Source organism: Strigops habroptila, chromosome 1 (assembly GCF_004027225.2).
Source record: "Strigops habroptila isolate Jane chromosome 1, bStrHab1.2.pri, whole genome shotgun sequence".
Taxonomy (NCBI): domain Eukaryota; kingdom Metazoa; phylum Chordata; class Aves; order Psittaciformes; family Psittacidae; genus Strigops; species Strigops habroptila.
Genome location: NC_044277.2, coordinates 84,415,138 through 84,435,383, shown reverse-complemented (window position 1 = coordinate 84,435,383; position 20,246 = coordinate 84,415,138). Strand labels below are relative to the sequence as shown.

At 40.9% G+C, this 20,246-nt stretch overlaps 2 protein-coding genes across 2 annotated transcripts in view; both read right to left on the bottom strand.

Annotated features, from left to right (window-relative positions):
* LOC115605871 (leukocyte elastase inhibitor-like) overlaps positions 1 to 2,016 on the bottom strand; it is a 14,352-nt gene extending 12,336 nt beyond the window's left edge. Inside the window, exon 1 of the mRNA XM_030480983.1 lies at positions 1,954 to 2,016. The gene's annotated coding sequence lies outside the window, so the exon portion shown is untranslated. The remainder of the gene's footprint in view (positions 1 to 1,953) is intronic.
* The window catches only part of LOC115604706, a 22,727-nt gene extending 2,481 nt beyond the window's left edge, over positions 1 to 20,246 (bottom strand). Inside the window, exons 1-14 of the mRNA XM_030478081.1 lie at positions 20,152 to 20,246; positions 18,149 to 18,325; positions 16,971 to 17,057; positions 15,237 to 15,374; positions 13,195 to 13,312; positions 12,507 to 12,649; positions 9,865 to 10,032; positions 8,576 to 8,976; positions 6,426 to 6,469; positions 5,428 to 5,497; positions 4,662 to 4,833; positions 3,587 to 3,724; positions 2,336 to 2,453; positions 1,954 to 2,096 (exon numbers count right to left, since the gene is read on the bottom strand). Of these exons, the coding sequence (XP_030333941.1) occupies positions 1,954 to 2,096; positions 2,336 to 2,453; positions 3,587 to 3,724; positions 4,662 to 4,833; positions 5,428 to 5,497; positions 6,426 to 6,469; positions 8,576 to 8,976; positions 9,865 to 10,032; positions 12,507 to 12,649; positions 13,195 to 13,312; positions 15,237 to 15,374; positions 16,971 to 17,057; positions 18,149 to 18,316 (1,908 nt within the window). The 5' untranslated portion in view covers positions 18,317 to 18,325; positions 20,152 to 20,246. The remainder of the gene's footprint in view (positions 1 to 1,953; positions 2,097 to 2,335; positions 2,454 to 3,586; positions 3,725 to 4,661; positions 4,834 to 5,427; positions 5,498 to 6,425; positions 6,470 to 8,575; positions 8,977 to 9,864; positions 10,033 to 12,506; positions 12,650 to 13,194; positions 13,313 to 15,236; positions 15,375 to 16,970; positions 17,058 to 18,148; positions 18,326 to 20,151) is intronic.

Here is a 20,246-nt window from a genome sequence, read left to right as displayed (position 1 = left end):
TTTAGTTACTGCTGTGAAAATTTCTGTGAAGTTTCCTTTAAGGCAAAAAGGCATTTGTTCTCTTAACAACTAGTGACAAGCACTAAACAGAGCTGGTTAAGAAGTAGGACCCATGTTCCTTGCTTTAAATGAATGCAGAGCTATTTCAACGTAGGTATTTTCATTTTTAGTCTATGTGGCTCCAAGTGCTGTAACAATGAGAAATTGAAATATTTTAAAATTATATTAAAAATACTGAGAAAGTGAGAGCATTATTTTAAATTCTTAAATCACATGGATAGTAAAAAGGGGAAAGATTTTTCTCCGAAATTTCATTCTCCGATATCTCCTTCCATTTTCACGTGGTCATCAGCTACTATAATTCACATCATTATTTTCTTCCTTTTCAGTTAAGAGCTTCATTACTTTCTCCTTTACCTTCATGAGATCAGCATGTAAGTAGTTTTTTGTTTTTAAAAGTAAAGCCCATTGAAACAATGCCCACAGAGAATATGGCAGAAATTATCTTGCAGCAGTGACACGTGAAAAGGATGAATAAGCAAAGAAAAGGCTACACAGCACGTGAAAATCATTAAGTTGCAAGAGGTACAAGCATCAGAGAAGTAACGTCACAGGACGCTGGAAAGGCTCTTGGGATGTTAACATAACTCTTTCCTGCTGGACAGATTGTAAGACAGCTATCTTAAAACTGCAGGTTACACCTCAGATTGCCAATTGCTCATTTGAGTCTACTCACACACTTCTGCAGGTCATCAGTGGTTAGTCATTAGTAGGATGAAAATACAAACTTTATCCATTAAGTTTTACAAGGAAGAAGATTTGCAGTTCTCTACATGTCTAAAAGCAAGTTCCTTGGGTAAGCCAAGGCAGCATTTCCAAATCCTACATCTTAATTTTCTCCAATAGTTCTCTGGATCCCTTTCGTAGTTTCAGGACATCCTACATCTGTACTAGTCCAAGGAAAAGAAAATTGAATAGTATGCCTAGATACCATGCTAGCTTTTCCAACATGCTTCAACAGTGAGAGGGCAAGGCAGCAGGAATCAGGTCAGTCCAGTGGTTTCTGAAGTGTTGCAGTAGGGAGTATGGGGTGAGCAGCAAAATTCCCTTATCGAAAAGGCGTATTAGCAGTTCAAGCTAATATATTTCACCACTGGGGGAGGGAAAGTTTGAAGTCAGGCATGAGGGCTTTAATTTTGAAGAGTTTATTTTAAGCAGGTAAGTTAAGGAAGTCATGTTACCAGTTCTTGCTAGTGACATCTGGAGGCAGACCCAGAGTTTGAGGTGATCTTGAGGGGCAGCCATGGCCTGCTCATGATAGTAGCCAAGGCTTCTTGAATAGCACTGGTATACTTCTAAAAGCAAGTAGGTATGGCATGGAGATCTTCAAAGGAGACTTCTTTTTTTAATTTTACATTTATTTTGGATCAGTTCAGTGGTAGAAATGCAGAAAAAAAGCACTGACTGAAGACTTACACTCCGAAGTTTCTGCACGTGTAAGTGCAGCTTTCTGCCTACAACCTAAAGGAAAATTTCTTTTCTTATCCTCACCAGTTTTATCATGAAATAATAAAGCCCACTGACTTCTGTGAAATTGTTCACAACTCTCAAATAGCCTGGTAGCTTTACTCAACTGTTCTCTTCAGTTCTAAGTTCTGTCACTACGTAGAGAGCTACCTCTCCCAAACAAACAAGAAGGGTAAAAGGCAAAAAGAAGAGACAGAATGAAAGAAATACTTAATTGTTATATTAAAGTTTCTAGTAATTATGCAAAACTTAAACTAAACAAAAGGTGTTCATATTAAAGGGAGAGGATATAAGGAATTTCATACAGCCTACCCAAGGTAACCCTGCTTGAATGATCCCCCCCCCCCCCCCTTCAGAATTAAACGTATTCTCATTTCAGAGTACTTCAGAGTAACAGTGGATTGTCAGCATTTTAGCACATCATACCTTGTTAATGTGAAAGGGCACTTCTGCTGTCCTCTCTTTGTCAAACTGCTTTGCCCAGTTGCCTTTGAAATAGATGGCATTCACCAAAACAAGTCTGGTCAGTGAATCAAGAATGCCCTCTGCCAACAGGTTCTGAATTTTACCTTTATGACACATAGAAAAAAAATAATTCTTTTTTTTAAACAGTTTGACATGTATTTAATTATCTAATATAGTACCTATTCTGTAATAATACACAATAGATAAGAGTATTATGTACCAAACAGAGCACGAGCTCAATATTTGGGGTTTTCTTTAATTCACAATATTATATCTTGTAATAGCTCTTTACCCAAGCCATGGCTAGCATTAAATACAACACAGCACCTTGCAAAACACTCACCTTCAGTCCTTTCCTCTACCCAGCCATTTATTTGTTTTCTGGAATCCTCCCAAGCACGCATGAAGTCAGTCTGCTCTAGTCCAGCATGGTAGGATTTCTGACTCAACTCTACAAATGACTAACATGGACATTCAGAAGAGCTTTTCAACAACATATTTTACTCTCATTCAGCCATAAATGATCCTAAATACACCAAGAAAATCTGCCCACTCTTCTCCTCCAGCTTCATACTGAGCCATTGAAGTTTTGCTGACACATTCCTGTTAGGTTTGATACCACGTATTTGAACTAGGAACTGTCCACTCTATGTTAAAGTCACATGGCAGGTTTACTATGCTAAAGTTCTACGTAACTTAACTGAAAACTGATGTGGCTAGGGTTTTTGTTGGGTTGGTTGGTTTGTTTTTTCTTCAGTGAGAGAACATACGATTTTGTAAGCTTCTCTCTACATAAATTTCATTGTTAAACCTCCCAAGCTAATAGAAAACTCTTCAGAAGGTAAACTGTTTTTTCTTAGGAAAAAAACCCCACACCTTCTGTCTGATTTAATATAGCTAGATCTTTATTACACAGATGCAAAGTTTTAAACTACAACCCATGTAGGTTTTATCTATTAGACAAATTAAACACTACCATTCTTCATAAAAAGAATCACCATAAATTACTCCTGGGGTGGCGGGAGGGAAGAGAGAGGGAAAGTAGAGCCTTTTATCTTCCTGCTCTTAGGGAACATGTAACACAATACCTACTATCCTTATTCAGATCTTCTGATAAGGAAAACCTTACAAGTCATGCTTTCCTCTCAGTATGATCTTTGGATGGCTTACGTAACAGAGGAACTACAAAATACTGCCCATGCTGAAGAGGAATAACAATTCTTTTATATCATATTTACACACTATCAAGGGAAAAGAGATAAGTCAACTATTTGTCCCACAGCCAAAAATATGAATGGATCATAGAACCCTGAAGATTTAGGAGTCTGATGGATTTTATAGTGCTTTGTACCAGTTGTGCACTTGGGTCACAGGTTATGTAAAAGGAGCTTCTCCACCAAGTTCAGATACCAGACTCTGGCATAATCTACTGCATTGGTAGGTGTCAGCCCAGAAAATTTGGAAAGTAAAGTCCAAAGCTTGCCTTAGACCTCTGAAGGAAATAGGAAGCCAACACATCATACTGAAAAAAAAAAAAAAAAACCCAAGAAAAAAACCCAACAAAAAACCGCCCACAAATTTAATGGTTACTTACTGAGAGAAACTCAAACGTCTTTTCTCCATAAAGTCTGTTAGCAGTTCTCAGTATATATTTGGTGTTTGGATTGTTAATTTCAGAGAGAAATGATTGATACCCATTGTGAGCATCCTCAGCTTTTTTCAGAGAAAGCACCTGTAGAAAGACAAACATCCTCAGCAAGAGTCCATGCCCTCCCTAAACACACTTGCTTCAACATGATTTTTTTTAAATGACTTCTGGGTTTAAAAAACTGACTTGGAAGACAAAAGATTTTTCATCAAGCCTCCCATCTGGAGCTTGTCATGCAAGTCACATATGACGCACCCAGACAGATGTTGTACAAGTAATGAATTAGGGAGCAGAAAAGTCAGCAGTATTTAGTTTCCTTCACTCAAGCCGAGCATTAGAAGATCACATAACCATCAAGGTTGGAAGGAATTTCTGGAGATCATCTGGTACAACCCCCTTGCTCGAGCAGGGCCATCTACAGCCAGTAGCCCAGGACCACCCCCAGATGGCTCCAAGAATGGCAACAATACAATTTTAGAGAAACTTCCATAAAACAAAAACAAAATGTGTTTATACTCCTTTTCCACTTCCCAAAAGAGGCAAACGTAGGAACAAAAATGGCTGATTATACATTTAATACAGTCAGTTGCATATGTAAAAAATACACCAAGTGGTATTTGCCACCTGAGCAAGTTTAAAAAAAGTTGAGCCTGGCTACATTTTCAAAACATGTATAGTCTGATATTAAGCAAAAAGAACATAGTGGAAGAAAGTATTTTATGTAGCTAGATTCACCAAACCTACACAAAAAATCCCAGGTAACTCTCCAAGACATACTGAGAGGAGATCTGCCTCAAAAGACCAAACGCAAGAAAACCACACACAAAACCAAACAGAAAGCTCTGAATTTCATTCCAAAGAAAGGTCCTCCTAGAAAACCAATAAAAACAGGTACTGCTTACATACATACCAAATAAAGACCTCTAATAGTTTAGCAGAAGTTCAGGTCACAGTCTATAATACAGATTTGCTGCTCATATAGTCCCATCAAATTCAATACACTAGGTTTATTTAGACATACCTTTACTATTTGGGCTTCAGTGTTACCTTTTGAACCCAGCAAAACCATAGACAATGCAGAAGAAATACTAAATGGAGAGAAGAACAGATTCTGCCCGCTTCTGTTCTCACACAGCTTTCTTAAGAGGTCGAGTGCAAAAGTGGTATTTGCTGCACGGAGGCTATCCATGGTTCAAAGCCTGGGAGATAAAATATAAACCAAGAATGGCTCAAACTCATTTGAATATAAACTGACAAGCTATTTCTGTCTTTTACATTTCCCAGAATTAACTATGCAGAAAATGTCACAATTAGATTGGAAAATTATGAACTCACTGAAAAACTGATTTGGTGGAACAAGCACCTTAAACCCCGTATTAGGCACTTTAGTTATTTTAGTGATTTATTGTTTGCTTTTGTATTTTAATCCCATACCTATAAGAGAGATAGCAATTCCCACCAGTGTCATCAGACTCTTTACTATGTAAATAACATTACATCTTTTGAGACAATCAAATACAACAGTATTTTGTTTAGGACTTATTGAAACAAATCTCTTTTGACCTCAAAAAGACAATGATTTGCCTTTATAGGAAAACGAGAGCAAAAGGTTAGGTATCACAATAGCAGAATTTGAATTCTCACCTTCTCTAAGCCTATATATCTTCAGTATTACCTTCAGCTTACTGATACATGTGCATGCTGTGTTTTAAACTTAACAGCGACTCTGGCAGACGTCTGCAGAATTACTTGACCTATAAGATTAAAAAATAATAAAAAAAAGTTACTTGGTCAGCATGATGATTACTGTAATTTCCTGTTGTAGTATCAAAGTCCATTTCAGTTCCATTTTATTGCCTGCAACACAGAAACACACACACAAAAAAACCCAACACTGCTTATAGATAACTTTATGGTACATGCACACTGCAACATATGTAACTTGTATGTATGTATCAGGCATATATATGATATACACCTCAGATGTGTAGGTAGCTAACCTGAGACTAAACCACACACCTATAAAAGAAGCTATAAATACTAGAATGCTGACTTAACTACGGATAAGTATCAGCAGACATGGTATGGTATCAGTTGGTAGTAAAATTTTCTGCAATTTTTCTTCCCTTAAGGCAGTGTCTACTGCTGATAGGTTGCTACAAAATAAAAAACCAACACCTGATTCATACTACTGATTCATTATCTCAAAAAATTAGGTCTAAAGGACAAGCTCCTTCATGCATGATTTTCCACCTAAGAACATTTCCTGTTAGTAGCTTTCCTACGAACAGTAGTAACTTTTCTCCTGTTTCTCTTCTCCCATAACTGAAAGGGAGGGTGGAGACAGGGTGCAGGATTAGGTGGAAACAATCCTCCAGTTCTGTCTGAAATGAGTAATTTAATTACATGTACTTTAAAGTATAACTAAGAGGCACTTTGCATTTTCAGTTTGTGGTGGTTACAGCAAAACCTCAAATTTTCCTACTGTCCCAATACCTGCAGATTACTAGCAGTAAGATTTTTTTGACCTGTAGGCCAAAACCCAAAGGAATAGTGACAGCTACAAGCAGTTATTATCTAGAAAGTCTTTGCAGGGCTGCCACACCAAGCAAGATCTAACAGATAAAAGGATGCAAACTCGTGCCATTTGCCTACCTGAAAATCAGTGCATTTAATCAAATTATAAGTAACATTTCAACAGCTGAGACACAAGGCTAGCAGTTACATCTATTCAGTCATCCATGCTTTCTCTGCAGCTCAGAAATAGCAATGGAACCACTGATACCCTTCTCATCAGAGCATTTTTGTACATGATACACAATGACTGCACTTCAAGGAACAAAAAAATGTATGACACAAGCACGTATTTGTCACTCAATTGTAAACTGCTTGCTGCAAAACCCTCAGTGATCACAGGGTTTGCTGGCAGCAACTCATTCCTCTGGTCTCCCTGTGGAGGTTTCTGTGCATTCCTACCACTATGAATTTGAAGCATATATTCTCAGCAGTAGACACCTATGCTTTAGGACAGTCTTTAGGGACAGGCTGTAGCTAGCTTCAACAGTGACACGACAGTGTCTCTCCCTGCTGCTGTTTTTGCCAAGGGGGCACCCGGCCAGAGCAGGGTGCAGGGAGCTCCAGCCTGTGGCCCAAGAGACACATGCCACCAGGAGTACAACACAGATTAGTGCCCACTATATGCAGTTGCCTCAGAGGAATCACAAACCAACTGTTTCAAACACAGTCAGAGGGTGATGAACATCAGGTGGTGTCCATCTCCACAGAGGAAGCTGCGTATGTGCCACGACATCCCTTTTTCCACCCTCTGAACCAAAGCAACCTTTCTCGAAAGGAAAAAAAGCTTCACTTAGGTTTAGGAAAGTTAGGAGCGATGTTCAGAGGTCTGAAAGGCAACACTGCCGACAGCTCCAGGCAGCAGCTCTTCACATCGCACCTCTCTGGGGTGAGTAGAGGGATACAGGGAATGACACAGCTCCATGAGCGCTGATACCACGGGCCCTCAGCTCCGGGGGGCCTCAGCAGGAGTAGTTAGGAGCAGGGGGTCCCCAAGGTCTGACCCCATCCCAGCAAGCTCAGGCACAAGACGACAACGGCTTATCACTCCTCAAGGCGAGAAGACCCTCCTCTGGGCCCGTGCTGGGCTCAGCACCACGAAAGACGTCAAAACTCAACATTTCTGGGTGCCCCCATCATTCCTACCCATACAACACACCCTCTACACACCACTGCAACTCCAGCCGACAAGAAGCAGAAACCACGGGGGGGGAATTCACAAAAGCAACACCGCGCAGCTTCTACAGCGCAAGGCTCCCCGTAGGGAACGGCGTCCCCAGCACACTCACCCGCCCGGCCGCCCCGCTCGCCTCCTCCCGGAAGCGCCGCGGAGCCGGAGGAAAGGCCGGCATCTCGGCCCCTCCTCAGCCGCGCCCCGGGCTTGAGCCGGAGGCTGCGGCGCTCCCCCGTTGGCCGCCACGAACGAGGAAGTACCGCAGCAACTCCAGCCAAAATGGCGGCGCGGGCGCTGCCCCCTCCCGCCGAGAGCCATTAACCGTCCCCGTCCGTTTAGTATCTCCTTGGGCCTCTCCTGGGCAGAGCGGGTGATTTTCCAGCTCTGCCTCCCTCTCGTGGCACAGCGGACAGGAACCACCCCAACCCATGAGGGGTTATAACTGTTAGTGATTAGTTTTGAAGCAGGGCTTGTTTTAAGGAAAAGCGAGCTATTGCTGTGCAGGCTTGGGCCCTCCTCGTGTACCCGAGGGTCTGAGTGAGACAAATAGCCCCTGTAGACGTGTATTTTTAATTTATTTTTTCTTTTAAGGAAAGCTGTGGAGTGACATGTGAAGCTAATTTGAGGTTAAATTCGGAGCTGCTGAAGGTTTGCAGCTGGGATGTGGAAGGAAGACAAGGGGATGGCCACAGGCCTTGGATGTGTGGAGGGTCTGCCTCTAGCTGCAATGTAAGGACCTAATCAAGGGCTAAGTAGGATGTAATTGCTGTAGGCTGAGAGTAAGTGTTGAGACCACGTTTGGGTCAGAGGTTCTAGTCATGGGGGTGAGGAGAGGGACTGTGTTAGCATGCGTTTGTATACACTGCTCAGAGGGGAAGGGATAGAAATGCTATAGCTAATAATAGTTAGGACAGAGCTACCCTGATGGCCTGGTCTGAGTGAAAACCAGCATTGCTCTGTGGATGCAAGGCATTCTGCACTCCTCTTGGCACTGTCATGGTTGTCCCTTCAGGGTAAGAGGGAAGTACAGATGGAGCTATGCCTCCAGCCCTAAGGTGTGCGGTCTGGTGGAGAAAGGGTCAAGGTCCTTCTCCGCCTAGTTGCAGCAGGAGTTTCAGGCTTTGGGGTTTGCCTCTACGCTAGCAAGCAAGCATCTCTGGCTCTGCAGGGCAAGGAGTAACTCTGACTAGGGTGAGCAGAGTCTGCCAAAGAAGAGAATGGTTTGTGATTTGTTGTGTCTGATGAAGAAGAGAAAAGGGTGGTCAGCTTTAAAAGTCAGTGTTGGTGCTTTTGATCTCAGCACCAGGACACCTGTGGCAGCTGCTGCCTCAGTACCTTCTTCATTGACCTCTACAAAAGCTTTGTGAATAACTTTTGAGATGAAAAGATCTTTCTTCACAGACATCCCCGTAAAATCAGCCTGAACTGGTTCAAAAGCATTTCGTATCCCCATGCTGCTCAACGTGGATTTAAGGTCATAATTCTCTTCCACCTTCAACTTGGGCAGGTACAGATCCACTTCAGCTTTCACCATATTGGCTGATTTGGTCCATTCCGCCAATTTCTCATAGGTCAGCTCGCTTTCCAGCTGCAATGAGTTGAGGAAGAAAACAGTTGGAGTGTGAAGGACAGAGACAAGACATGCACATACCAGTGTCATAACACTCATCAAGAACATGTAAAACAAAACCCAGCCACCAGCAGTGGGTACAGCTGGAACATGCACCATATTCGTAGGGCATAATCCTGCGAAGTGCTGAGTGACTTATACTCCTATTTATTTTCTTAAAGCTGGTGAGGTATAGGCCTGAAACCTCAGAGTAGTTAATTCTTTGTTTTTCCTGGTATGAAGAATATTGCTTTTTTGCAATGTGTGGCTTATAATGATATTAATAAGCTCTTGCTGTGTGTGTATATGGATAACTTTTCTCCCAGTAGTGGGAAATAAGTGGAATGCATGGGACCTGAGTACAAACAAAGAGATGTTTGCCCTGATCTGTTTGGAATCTGAAACTTATCCTGGCGTGGTCATGAGTGGTTGTTGGTACCTTCTGGGACAGGATAGGCAACACTTAGTTTGAGAAACCACCACAAAATATCAGATGCAAATCTGGTCTGCAAATGGCACAAAAATGAATTAATACAGCTGTTAGGAGAAGATAACTTTAGAACACGGTGATTCAGATTTGGTCCATGCTTGCTTTGTGCTATTCTGGCATTAGAAAAGAGGATGCAAAGCAGTGTAGGCCAGTTGTGCAGACATAGCTTCTAGATGCATCCGTAAGTAAAATACTATGTTTGCAATATTATCAGATGCCCTCAGCTTAGGAGCTGGGAAATAATGGTGTTTATGAAACAAAGTATGCACACATCAGAACCTATTCTACCATGATTTTGAAGCTCGTTCTTCCTCACTTTTTTAATCTATTTTTGTTATCCTATCAGTGTATGTAATGCAACAGTAAGTCAGTTTTACCAGTTCCAGACCAGTAGTGTTGTCATTGATGTCATCTGGTAGGAGGATGAACATGCTAAGTTCATTTTCCACATATGGCAGCTCAATGATTTTGAATTTCATGGTTGTTTCATGGAGTATCAAAAACGTATCTCTCAGAAACATCATCTGTACCGGGTTAGTCTTGGTCTGTGAAAAAATTCAGACATAAAATAGTGTTACTTCATTCCTTAAAATGGACGTTTACTTGCTTCGTTGAACTGAAAGCAAAAATTTGCGAACAAGTACAAGACACACCAGCATTTGGATACACAGTACCCTTTGTACAGTATCACATATACCCCCTTTTCAAAGTCATTGGGATCCTTACAAAAAAATCAGCATAGACACATACATACCTGCTAACTGAATCACATGTAATATATTTCTCATTTTAAAATAAAGGAGTTAGCTTTGATAAACAATAACTGCTGTGTTTCATGTTTTCTCCCAAAAGTTACATTTCTGGAATAAGGGCCTTGATTGGGGAAAAAATGTTCACTTTCTTCCTGGGGATGCCATCAACCCTTTCGCCTGTTTTATCCTTCCAGGCAATACTGATCATCTCACTTGGCTTCCGAATCATATTTTCTGTGACTTGTGCTGACTTTTCCTCTTCCCCAAACCACAGAGGACTGGATTACCAGATGGAATTGCATTACCCTTAGTCTTTTGAACTCTTATGCTGTGCTTTGTTCACAGAGCTTTTACTAATACATCCACTCTCAGCTTCACATTGTTATATTTGAGTGCAAAAGTTTATCTATTCACAGGCTTTGCTATGATGTATCCTGTGAATTAAACTGTCTCTGTGTGCAGTGTATTGGGTTTACATAGCAAGGTTTTGTAGCAAGGAAGTGCAGGGGTGACTTCTGTGTGAAGACTGCAGAAGTTGCCTCCATGTCAGGCAGAGCCAGTTCCAGACCCACCACTGGTCGAAGCTGAGCCAGTCAGTGATATTGGTAACATCTTTGTGATAATATATTTAAGAAAGAGTAAAAACTGCTGCGCAACAGCAGCTGGGAGAGAGGAATAAGAATGTGTGAGAGAAACAGCTCTACAGACACCAAGGTCAGTGAGGAAGGAGAGGAGGAGATGCTTCAGGCACCAGAGCAAAGATTCCCCTGCAGCATGTGGTAAAGACCATGGTGGAACAGGTACCCCCCCTGAAGCCTGTGGAGGACCCCACACTGGAGCAGGGGAACACTCAAAGGAGGCTGTGACCCTGTGGGAAGCCCACACTGGAGCAGGTTCTTGGCAGGACCTGTGGCCCCATGGAAAGAGGAGCCCACACTGGAGCAGGTTCGCTGCAGGACTTGTGGCCCCGCAGGGGAGCCACGCCAGAGCAGTCTGTTCCTGAAGGGCTGCACCCCTGGAAGGGACCCACGCTGGAGCAGTTCATGAAGAACTGCAGCCTATGGGAATGACTCACGTTGGACATGAATGACTCTATCCCGTGAGAGAGTCTCCACATGAGTAAAGAAGTGTGAGGAGGAAGGAGCAGCAGAGACATGTGACGAACTGACTGCAATCTCTATTCCCCATCCCTCTGCGCTGCATTTGGGGGATAGATAGAAGAGTTTGGAGGGAAGTTGAGCCTGAAAGAAGGGAGGAGTCAGGGAAGGTGTTTTATATTTAGTCTTATTTCTTATTAACCTACTCTGATTAATTTGCAATAAATTAATTTCCTTAAGCCAAGGAATTTTTGCCCAGGATAGTAATTGGTAAATGTCTCCCTGTCATTATCTTGGCCCAGGCGCTCTTCATCCTGTTTTTCTCTCTGTCCTGTTGAGAGGTGGAGTGATAGAGAGGCTTGGTGGGCACCTACCTGGTGGCCAGCCAAGGTCAACCCACCACAACCATGTACCATGACGGATCCTAAAACCACACATGTAGCATAGTAGGTACACAGTAGGTTTCAGGTACACAGTCACATCATTGACATAATTGCTTCACCTTGCCTGGCGCACAAAAGGTGTTTACACTCATAATCTATCTCAAACAAGATACTTCCCATTGACAAATAATTTTGCTTGCCTTTAATATAGTCCAGAAATCTGCATGCAGTCAGCTACTGTGAATCATCAGTACATTAAATACTGTCAGCTCAATAATGTGCCCTCCATGTATGCTGAATACATCATCCTCGTGCACTCAGCTAAAATGACAGCCCCATGAAAATTCCCTCTGAGGTTTTATGCAAGACCCAGGGTATGTGAGGGATGAATAGCTTATTCAGTTTCCTTGAACTCAGAGTATAGACTGTGTCTCAAAAGCAGAAAAGAGCTGTAGGCGTGTAAGAAGTGCTCTCAAAAGCAACTCAATCTCTTTTGAAAGTGGGACCTTGATACTTATTTCCTCTTGTCCTTAAGCTGCTTAACCATGGCATTCTCAAGTGTTTTGATACTGAAGAGCCATTAATTAAAAATCTTATGAATATGCATGGTTAAGATAATGCCGAGTTATTTTCACAGTTGCTGTTCTTAGTGAGTTTATACCATGTGTCCAGCTACAAGGAGTGTTTCAGTGGCATATGAAATGCAGGTGAAGTATTTAGAAGTTTCTTGCTCCTCGATAATAGACATATTGACATATGACAACAGGCATATAGACAAGGAATTTACCTTGCTCAGTCTGAAGGGTGTCTCAGAAGTATTTTTCTCCAGAAATTTCTTTTCCCAATTTCCTCTGAAATAAATGGCATTTACTAAGACCAACACAGTGCGAGAATTGAGAGATCCTGCAGGCAGCAGACCCTGTATTTTCCCTGCAAAATCAGACAAATAGAACTCTTATTTCAGTGGAACTATATAACTCACCAATTTTAATTGTGCCTTCTCTGTGCCTACCCCTCTAGCAAAAACGTTTGCATTTGGGAGGGGTTTTTAGTGTGCATTTTTTGTGCCATTTAAAATGGCTTTTGAAGTATATCTATATTTATTGCAGTTATGACAGTAAATGGCATTGGAAAGTGGGTAAAGTGGGTAAAGTGGAAAAGCTTGGATATTCTGTGAAGTTGGCTGCAGGCAGCTGAAGAAAGCAGAAGTAAACCCCTCACTAATCAGAGTGAAGCCAATCAGTATCTACCTGTGCCTTCCTGCGAACAGAAATAACTCAGAAGCAGCTATGGCATGAAGAATCAGGGGAAGGACATTGTAAGGAGCATCGGTTTGGAGAGAGACATTCTTTAAGCTATTTAACTGTGCTTTGCTCATCACCTCCCCTGAGTTTTCAAGACTACAAGAGCAATACATGTGGAAATACAAATTATTTGAAAGCTAGACAAGAAAAAGCCACCAGAGTGGTACTTACTCTCAGTTTCATTTTCAACCCAAATATTGATTTGTGCTCTGGCTTGCTCTGCAGCTGTCTTAAAGTTTACAGCTTGTGGCTTTGCATTGTAGTAGCTTGTAACGAGCTGTAAGAATTTCTGAAATATAAAATTGGAAAATTATGCTTATTTACTTAAATTTGAATTATAAAAATGTTAGAAATAATCACTTCAACAGATTGTACAATCAGCTGATACTTAATTGAAGAAAATATACTTTGTTTTAAATGGGATAACCCTTAAATAAGGTCTAATACATTCTATGCTAAATATTAAGTAAGGACTGATCAAACTTCAGTCTCAAGGAATCTGATGCTTCAAATTTTTGTGTTTGAAATCCAAGATGCAAATTTGTAATTTTGAAATACCCCATGAAACAAACATTCTTCTTTGGGTTTTTGTTGTTTTGTTTTGGGGGTTTTTTAACTTCTCAAAATGACCTTTTTATGTAATTGAAATACTTCCTTCCTCCGTTATAAAATACAAGACAGAAGAATATTCTCATATGAAGTTGAAACAAGGCTTTTAGTATGCTTCAAAGGTGAGTAACCTGCCAAGAGTTTGTGAGAACAATAAAGGGTTAGGCATAAAGGGAAAGTTCTGGTAGAATAAAGTCGTGGCAAAAAAAGCAGAATTAATGTTTGCATTGCTGTCTGCTGTGAAACAGTTCATGGAGATTCCCAGCAGGAAATTCTTCAGATTTCCTCTAAAGCATGAGATTATGGAGAAAATGAGCAATAAACTTCAGAAGGACAAATTACTAATTACTTAGGAGACCAAACAAACTCCAAGATCAAAGCACAGTAATCTCATTTGAAACCACCTTCCAAGAAACTGGAAGATGATTAATACAACACGAGTTTTTAAAAAGATTTCAAAAATGCAGGTGATTACAAACTCATGAGACTGTACAGGGCAAATAAGTAGAATGGGTGTAGTGGGCATAGGGATAAACATGATGTATTGGAGGAATGTCAACGGCATTTTGTAATAGGAAATCCTAAATCACCAATCTGCTGGGAGTTTTTTGAAGGTGTTGGGAAGTGTATGGGCAACAAGGTTGAGCCATCACAGTCTATCTATTTGGATTACCAAATGGCATTTCATAAGACTTCTCACCAAAGACTAAACATCCATGGGAGTACAGAGGTAGGTCCTGTTTGTTTAAAAGACTGGAAACCAAGAGTAGGAGGAAACTCTTCACAGTGAAGGGTTATTACTACTGGAGTACCACAGGGATACGTGCTGGGGTCTGTGCTAAAGTATTTATTCTATAAAACCAAGATCTAAATGTTTACATTAAAATATAAATATTAAAATATTTATAAATGAGCCAGTGAAGTGTAAAGTATAGAAAATTGTTATTACCATTTAGGAATGAGGTATTGAAGCTATAATGGACAGTTGCTAGAAAAAAATCTGCCCAATAGTCAAAAGGCAAATGCAAATTCAAGAGTTACAAAGAAAGAAGTAGTGAACAAATGATAGAATATATAGAATGGCACTGTATAAAGCTATGGTGAGCCCATTGCCTGAGTTCTCTGTGAAGCTTTGGCTGCCTCTGTCTCAGAAATGCTAGAGTATAAAAGATACAGAGGCAGAGGAGGAGGATGACCAGAGATATGGAGAAGCGTCCTTTAGTGGAAAAACAAACCAGTAATGATGCCAACAGGCAGCAGTCTCAAAAGACACAGCCACTGGTGAGGGTTCCCTAGATGAGGGTTGCAGTAGATTCAAAAGGCAAGTCTGCAAATTCATGAAGTCCCTGAGCTGCAGACCACTTGGTGACTGCAGCAGATTCTGGAGAAACATCACTACACAGCATGCCTTGTTCTCATGCATTTCCTAAACTGCTGCCCACTGTTGTAAACAAATGGACCTCTTGTCTGCCCAAGGCTGGCCCCACATGGCTGTCATGGTGTGCTCCCTGAAACCACAGTGGTATGATTTGGAATTTTTTTATAATCTCTATTGATAATCCCTCTTAATGTCAAAATATTCTCAAGTAAAGATGTAAACTCACAGGCAGTAATGAGTAGGTCTTTTCCTCATACAGTCGGTTGGCACTCTTCAGCAAGTAGGTACTTCTGGGTTTGTTGATGGCAGACAGGAGCTCTTTGAAGCCAGAGTGGACGTTTTCAGCTTGCTTGCGCTCAGGATCCTTGGGAAGACACACCAATTAGTATGGATTTTTTTCTCTCTCTGATGTGTCGCACCTGCTGTGGTTATTTAAATTGTCCATGATGTTTTAATTAAAAAGGAGTTTTGGATGATGGAGCTGTTTTTTTAATATGTTACACATCTGCAGTACTGTGTATAATTGGACAAATTGTTTTCTGTCTCTAGGGCGATGATCTGTTTCCGTTGTGCTGTGTAGGCCTTTGGGGACATCAGGACCCAGGACCCTCCTCATTTCAGTCATGGTCAGGCCTAATTTTCAGTTTTACAAGGACCTATCAGTGCAGCCTGGCAGCTTTTGAGGAGGTGCTCTGTTCTGACAGATGCTAATATCAGGGCATGGACTTACCAACTATCCAGGTTTTCTCTATTTCACATGAATTTTGTTGTTACTATTTAGATTTTGGAGGGAGCTTGTCCTGGGTGTCAGTGTTGATGGTCTCAGGGAGCATGCCAGCTGTTGCCAGCTGTTGTTTTGATAATGGAGGAATAAACTGCTACCTGTTAGCTGCTCCCCTCCAGCTGCTTGGGTGCAGTCTCCTCCTTCATGGTGTATACTGTGCCCTGCATGAGAGATACTAAGTCTGTGCCACTGACTCATGGTGATTTGTCATAACGTTGGTCGGGTGGCATTCCTTGCTCTAGTGTTTTCTCACTCATGCTGAGATATGGGCTACTAGGAAGGACGCCTAGGAAAGAATTTAGTAGCCAGAGGACATGGAATAGGAGAGGCTGGGTTTTGCAATGGGATGGGAACAGACTTGAAAAGGTAATAGAGGGAAATATCTGAAGGACCAGATTAGGCAGACTTTGCTACAACTCAGAATGCCAGTGAGTTGCTAAAATGAACGTGGGTATAATGATTCATTTTGAAGATTAATCCCCTGCCATCTAGGCAGAGGATGATATAATTCCCTTCCCCCTTTTATTTCCAGTTTGTCTAATCTAGTTTCTTTGAGCTTTATTTTAGTTTCTGTGCTAAAGGAACATGGCTTGTTTGAGTTTACAAGCCTTTCCGTGGTTAAGGAATTCATTTGATGAAAAACCGGTTCCCCCTGGTGGCAGGCCTCCGGCGAGCTGATGAAGCGGTATGTTAGCTGAAAGGGGAATTTTGTTTGCCTGATGCGTTCATGCATGAGAAAAGCAGAAAGGAGTTTATTGTGTAGGGCTGGAGTCAGGTGTGAATGCAGTAATTGTTTTTCACTACAGCAAAAAAACCCCAAACTGAAGCTGGCAAGAGATAGAATTGTCCTAAGCATATTAGGGCAATTGGTTTGTTGATGCTTCCATAGACCAACTAAAACCAAGACTAAATCTAAAACTTGGTTTTAGGTATTAGGGCAAATCAAAGTGCTGTTAGTGTCTCAGTTCTGCTTTTGGAGGCCTGAGTTCATGAGTTTTACAATAACTTTGCCTGCTTGTTTGCATTTGTTTTTTCTATATATAGTTCTTACTAAGAAGTGCAACAGTAGATACAGACTGAAGACAACCAGATGTTAAAAGGCTAAAGCAGTAGTTGTGTTTAACTATTCCCGTCTCAGAGATTTTTTTTCTCGGAGTCTTTTGTTGTAATAAATACCATTTTTCTTCTCTTTGGACTCCCCAGAGAAGGCCTTGTTTTCCCAGATGAACTTCCTTCTCTTGCAGTCTGGTTAAAATGAAGAACCTGTGATGATGATAAATGTTCATAAAAGCAGCTTGTTATTTGAGGATAAATGTGCTCAACGGTTATATAAGTATGTTAGTTTTCTATGGTAATTCAGTCATGCCCAGTGATGGTTAGTCTATTAAAGTTATTAAGGACAAGACCTTACTCTTTATTTAGCCTCTATAACTGTATCATTACTATATAGACTTCAGTCGCATTCACTGCTTAATAATAGATCAGTATTATGGCTGAAACATCAATTTATTTAGGTAAATGGTCAATTTATTTGGATAAATGTTCAGTTTGTGCTTAGCTGTATGGAATTTATGTTCAGATCATGACCGAACACAACAAACAGAGTAGTGCACTTCAGAGTCTTACTGCTGGGACACAAATGGAAAACTCTGCATTTAATGTGTGTAAGTAAATGTGTATAACCTAAAAGAGTACAAAGATTGAAAAATTCTGTAAAAGTGGGCACAAGTGAAATTATATTTTCAGTAGTAGTATGTCTCCATTATTTGTGGGAGCATGACTTCATTTATGGACTATATCACAAGCAAAGGTATTTGTACTGCTTCTGTGCAGGAGAGCTTACTAACTTTGGTATGCAGTATGAGAAAGCAGATATACTGTTTCCAGAACCATCTTGGGTCTAAAAGCAGTGATATTATCTCCAGCTTTCTTTTTTTGCAGTATGTCTGAGCTCCCTTTTTTTTTTTTTTTAATGCAGTTGTCTCTTTATTACTATTTGAGCACCATATCAGGTGAATTATTCTGTTCAAAGGACAATTAAAATGGAAGGTAGAGCTCCAAGTAAGACCAGCAGCAGCCTCTAACGTCAGTAGCTTCCCTCTGGCACACCACTTGCAGTGCCCTAGGAGCTGTAAGTATAAGCTAAATGTTGGGGTGGTGCAGAGCAGGGTGATCTTGGAAATAAAGTGGAAGAACAGTGACCTACAGGATTGCTGGCAGCACGAGCAGGGTTATTTCCTGTACCAACATTATGTTCTGCTGTGTTGTTCCTTTCTGTTCCACGTAGCTGAAGAATAAGGCAATTTATGTAGCAACAACCTGTGAGGTGATATCCTGCTGATTTCAGAGCTTACCTCAGCCATCTGGGTTGCAGTGTCACCTTTTGCACCCAGGTAGACCATGGCAAGAGCAGTTGCAATACTCCAAGGAGAAAAGAAAATGTTTTGGCCTCTGGAAGTTTCATTCAGCTTTTTGTAAAGGTCCAGAGTGAAGCTGTTGATTGACACTGAGAGAGACTCCATTGATACAGCCTGAGATAAACGAGAGTCAAAGAAAGGTGATGACTGGTTCTTCACTTCTTTTAAAAATACAAAGCTGCTAGTGGGAGATAACCTGCACCTTCTTAAGTACAGTGTGAGGGTGTCCCTGTAATGGGTAAAATACTGCACAGAGACCAAGTACAGTCATCTAGTAGGTCTCTTTTTAAGGCCTGCATTATTTTTCCCTTCCCCATCACTCCTCCATGTCCTCAGCTTTTATTTATGCTTCATCAGATGAGCACAATTTTAGCTAGAAATGTTTTCACAGACCAAATTTGTTTCAAAACCCCGTTTGCTTAAGTTTCAGAATTCTTCAATTGTGAGGGAGTGAAACACAATCATTTGTCACTGTGTTGCTTTGAGCTTTTTTCTGTTTCTTTAAACTTCCCGTGCTATTATTTTCTGCTGAAAAAAGCATGGTGAATTCATATGATTCAGTACATGTATCTTGAAGGCTACTAGAGATCTGTAGATTTTTGTATGTTCTTGTTGTAGGTAAGCCCACATTTGGAAGCTGTAGATGGGTTAGCTAATTACTGTTTTTCAAGTAAACTCTTGTATCTTAATGTACAACCCCAAATAGTTTGTGTTCTAAACAACAATTTTCCCCTGTTTTTCTGCTTGCTGATCAGAACTTTTTCCATCCTTGTTTTACTTCTTTTTCTAAACATGTTTTTACAGGACAAAACTAAAGCAACCAAAAACAAACCAACCCCAGGATTAAACTGATTTTCCATATGTGGATCCAGATCTTATTAGCATATTTTATATCAGTCTGATACTGTTGACAAAATTAGATTAAATTCAGACATTTCCGTTGTCTTCACCAGTAAAAGGAGTACTAAAACATGTATTGAAGTCAGTCTAAGATGGCATCAGGTGAAAGCTTAAGCATTAGATCAACAACAGCAACTGGACATTTTAATCTATCTTCACCCACAACTTATATGCTTAAATCAACACCTGCTGTCCTCAAAGCCAGCTGCCATGCAGTGTTAGAGATGCCCAAAGCCTCTGGGATCCTTAAGTTTTGATTTCAAAACCTCCCATGGCTCCGCAACATTCTCAGGAGTGCCTGAGGTGAATGCCCTGCAGCCTACCTCAAACCTAAGCACTTCTAGGACCTTCAAATCAGATCTGTCTTACTGCTATGCCTGGAGAAGCTTATACTCCCAGAGCATATCTAGGGAACAGGGCTGAGCTGAACATTTTTGCCTGAAGCATTTCAAACTGACTTCTCCATCTCTTGTTTCCGGAGAGTACCTGGACTGAATCTGCGTGGAGCAATCAAGCATTTCTTAGACTTGAGAGAGAGAGCATGAATGTGTTTCTTTGAGCTTCACTGGTATATTAGCCACTTCAGTCATCTGGGAAAGGAAAAGTCTGGATGCCTGTTCCAGTAGTTATTTGATACTAGTGAAGTAGAGGCTTGAACCAATACACACAATGCTGAGCAAAACACTGTGCTACAGAGTCATGTTTTCTTGTGTACTCAATTCCAGGATCAGTAGGAGGGTATTCTCTCCTGTAGCCTGTTCTCAGTCCTCTGATCCTAAATTGACTGGTAACCTTCTGACAGGTGAGGAAACTTTCTGCCCTCTCAGGTTATGTATGTTTTGTCTAACCTGGGCTTGTATTCTGACCACTGCGCCTTGGCACAGGGTTTTTGTAAGGGCTACAGTTTGTGTTAAAAAATGAGCACTCCCTTCCCCTGACTTTTACACCACTATTTAACCACTTAGTTCCAAGGAATTTAACATGAATTTGCAAGACTTTCAAAGTAAAGCTAGTTATTTTGATATGCATATTTACATTACCTGAAATCTGGAGGGAGCGAAGAATCAGGATCAGTCTTCAGTCAGGATCTATGGTGGTCTGTGAAGCAATGAATAGTTTTGGAAATGTAGAAATG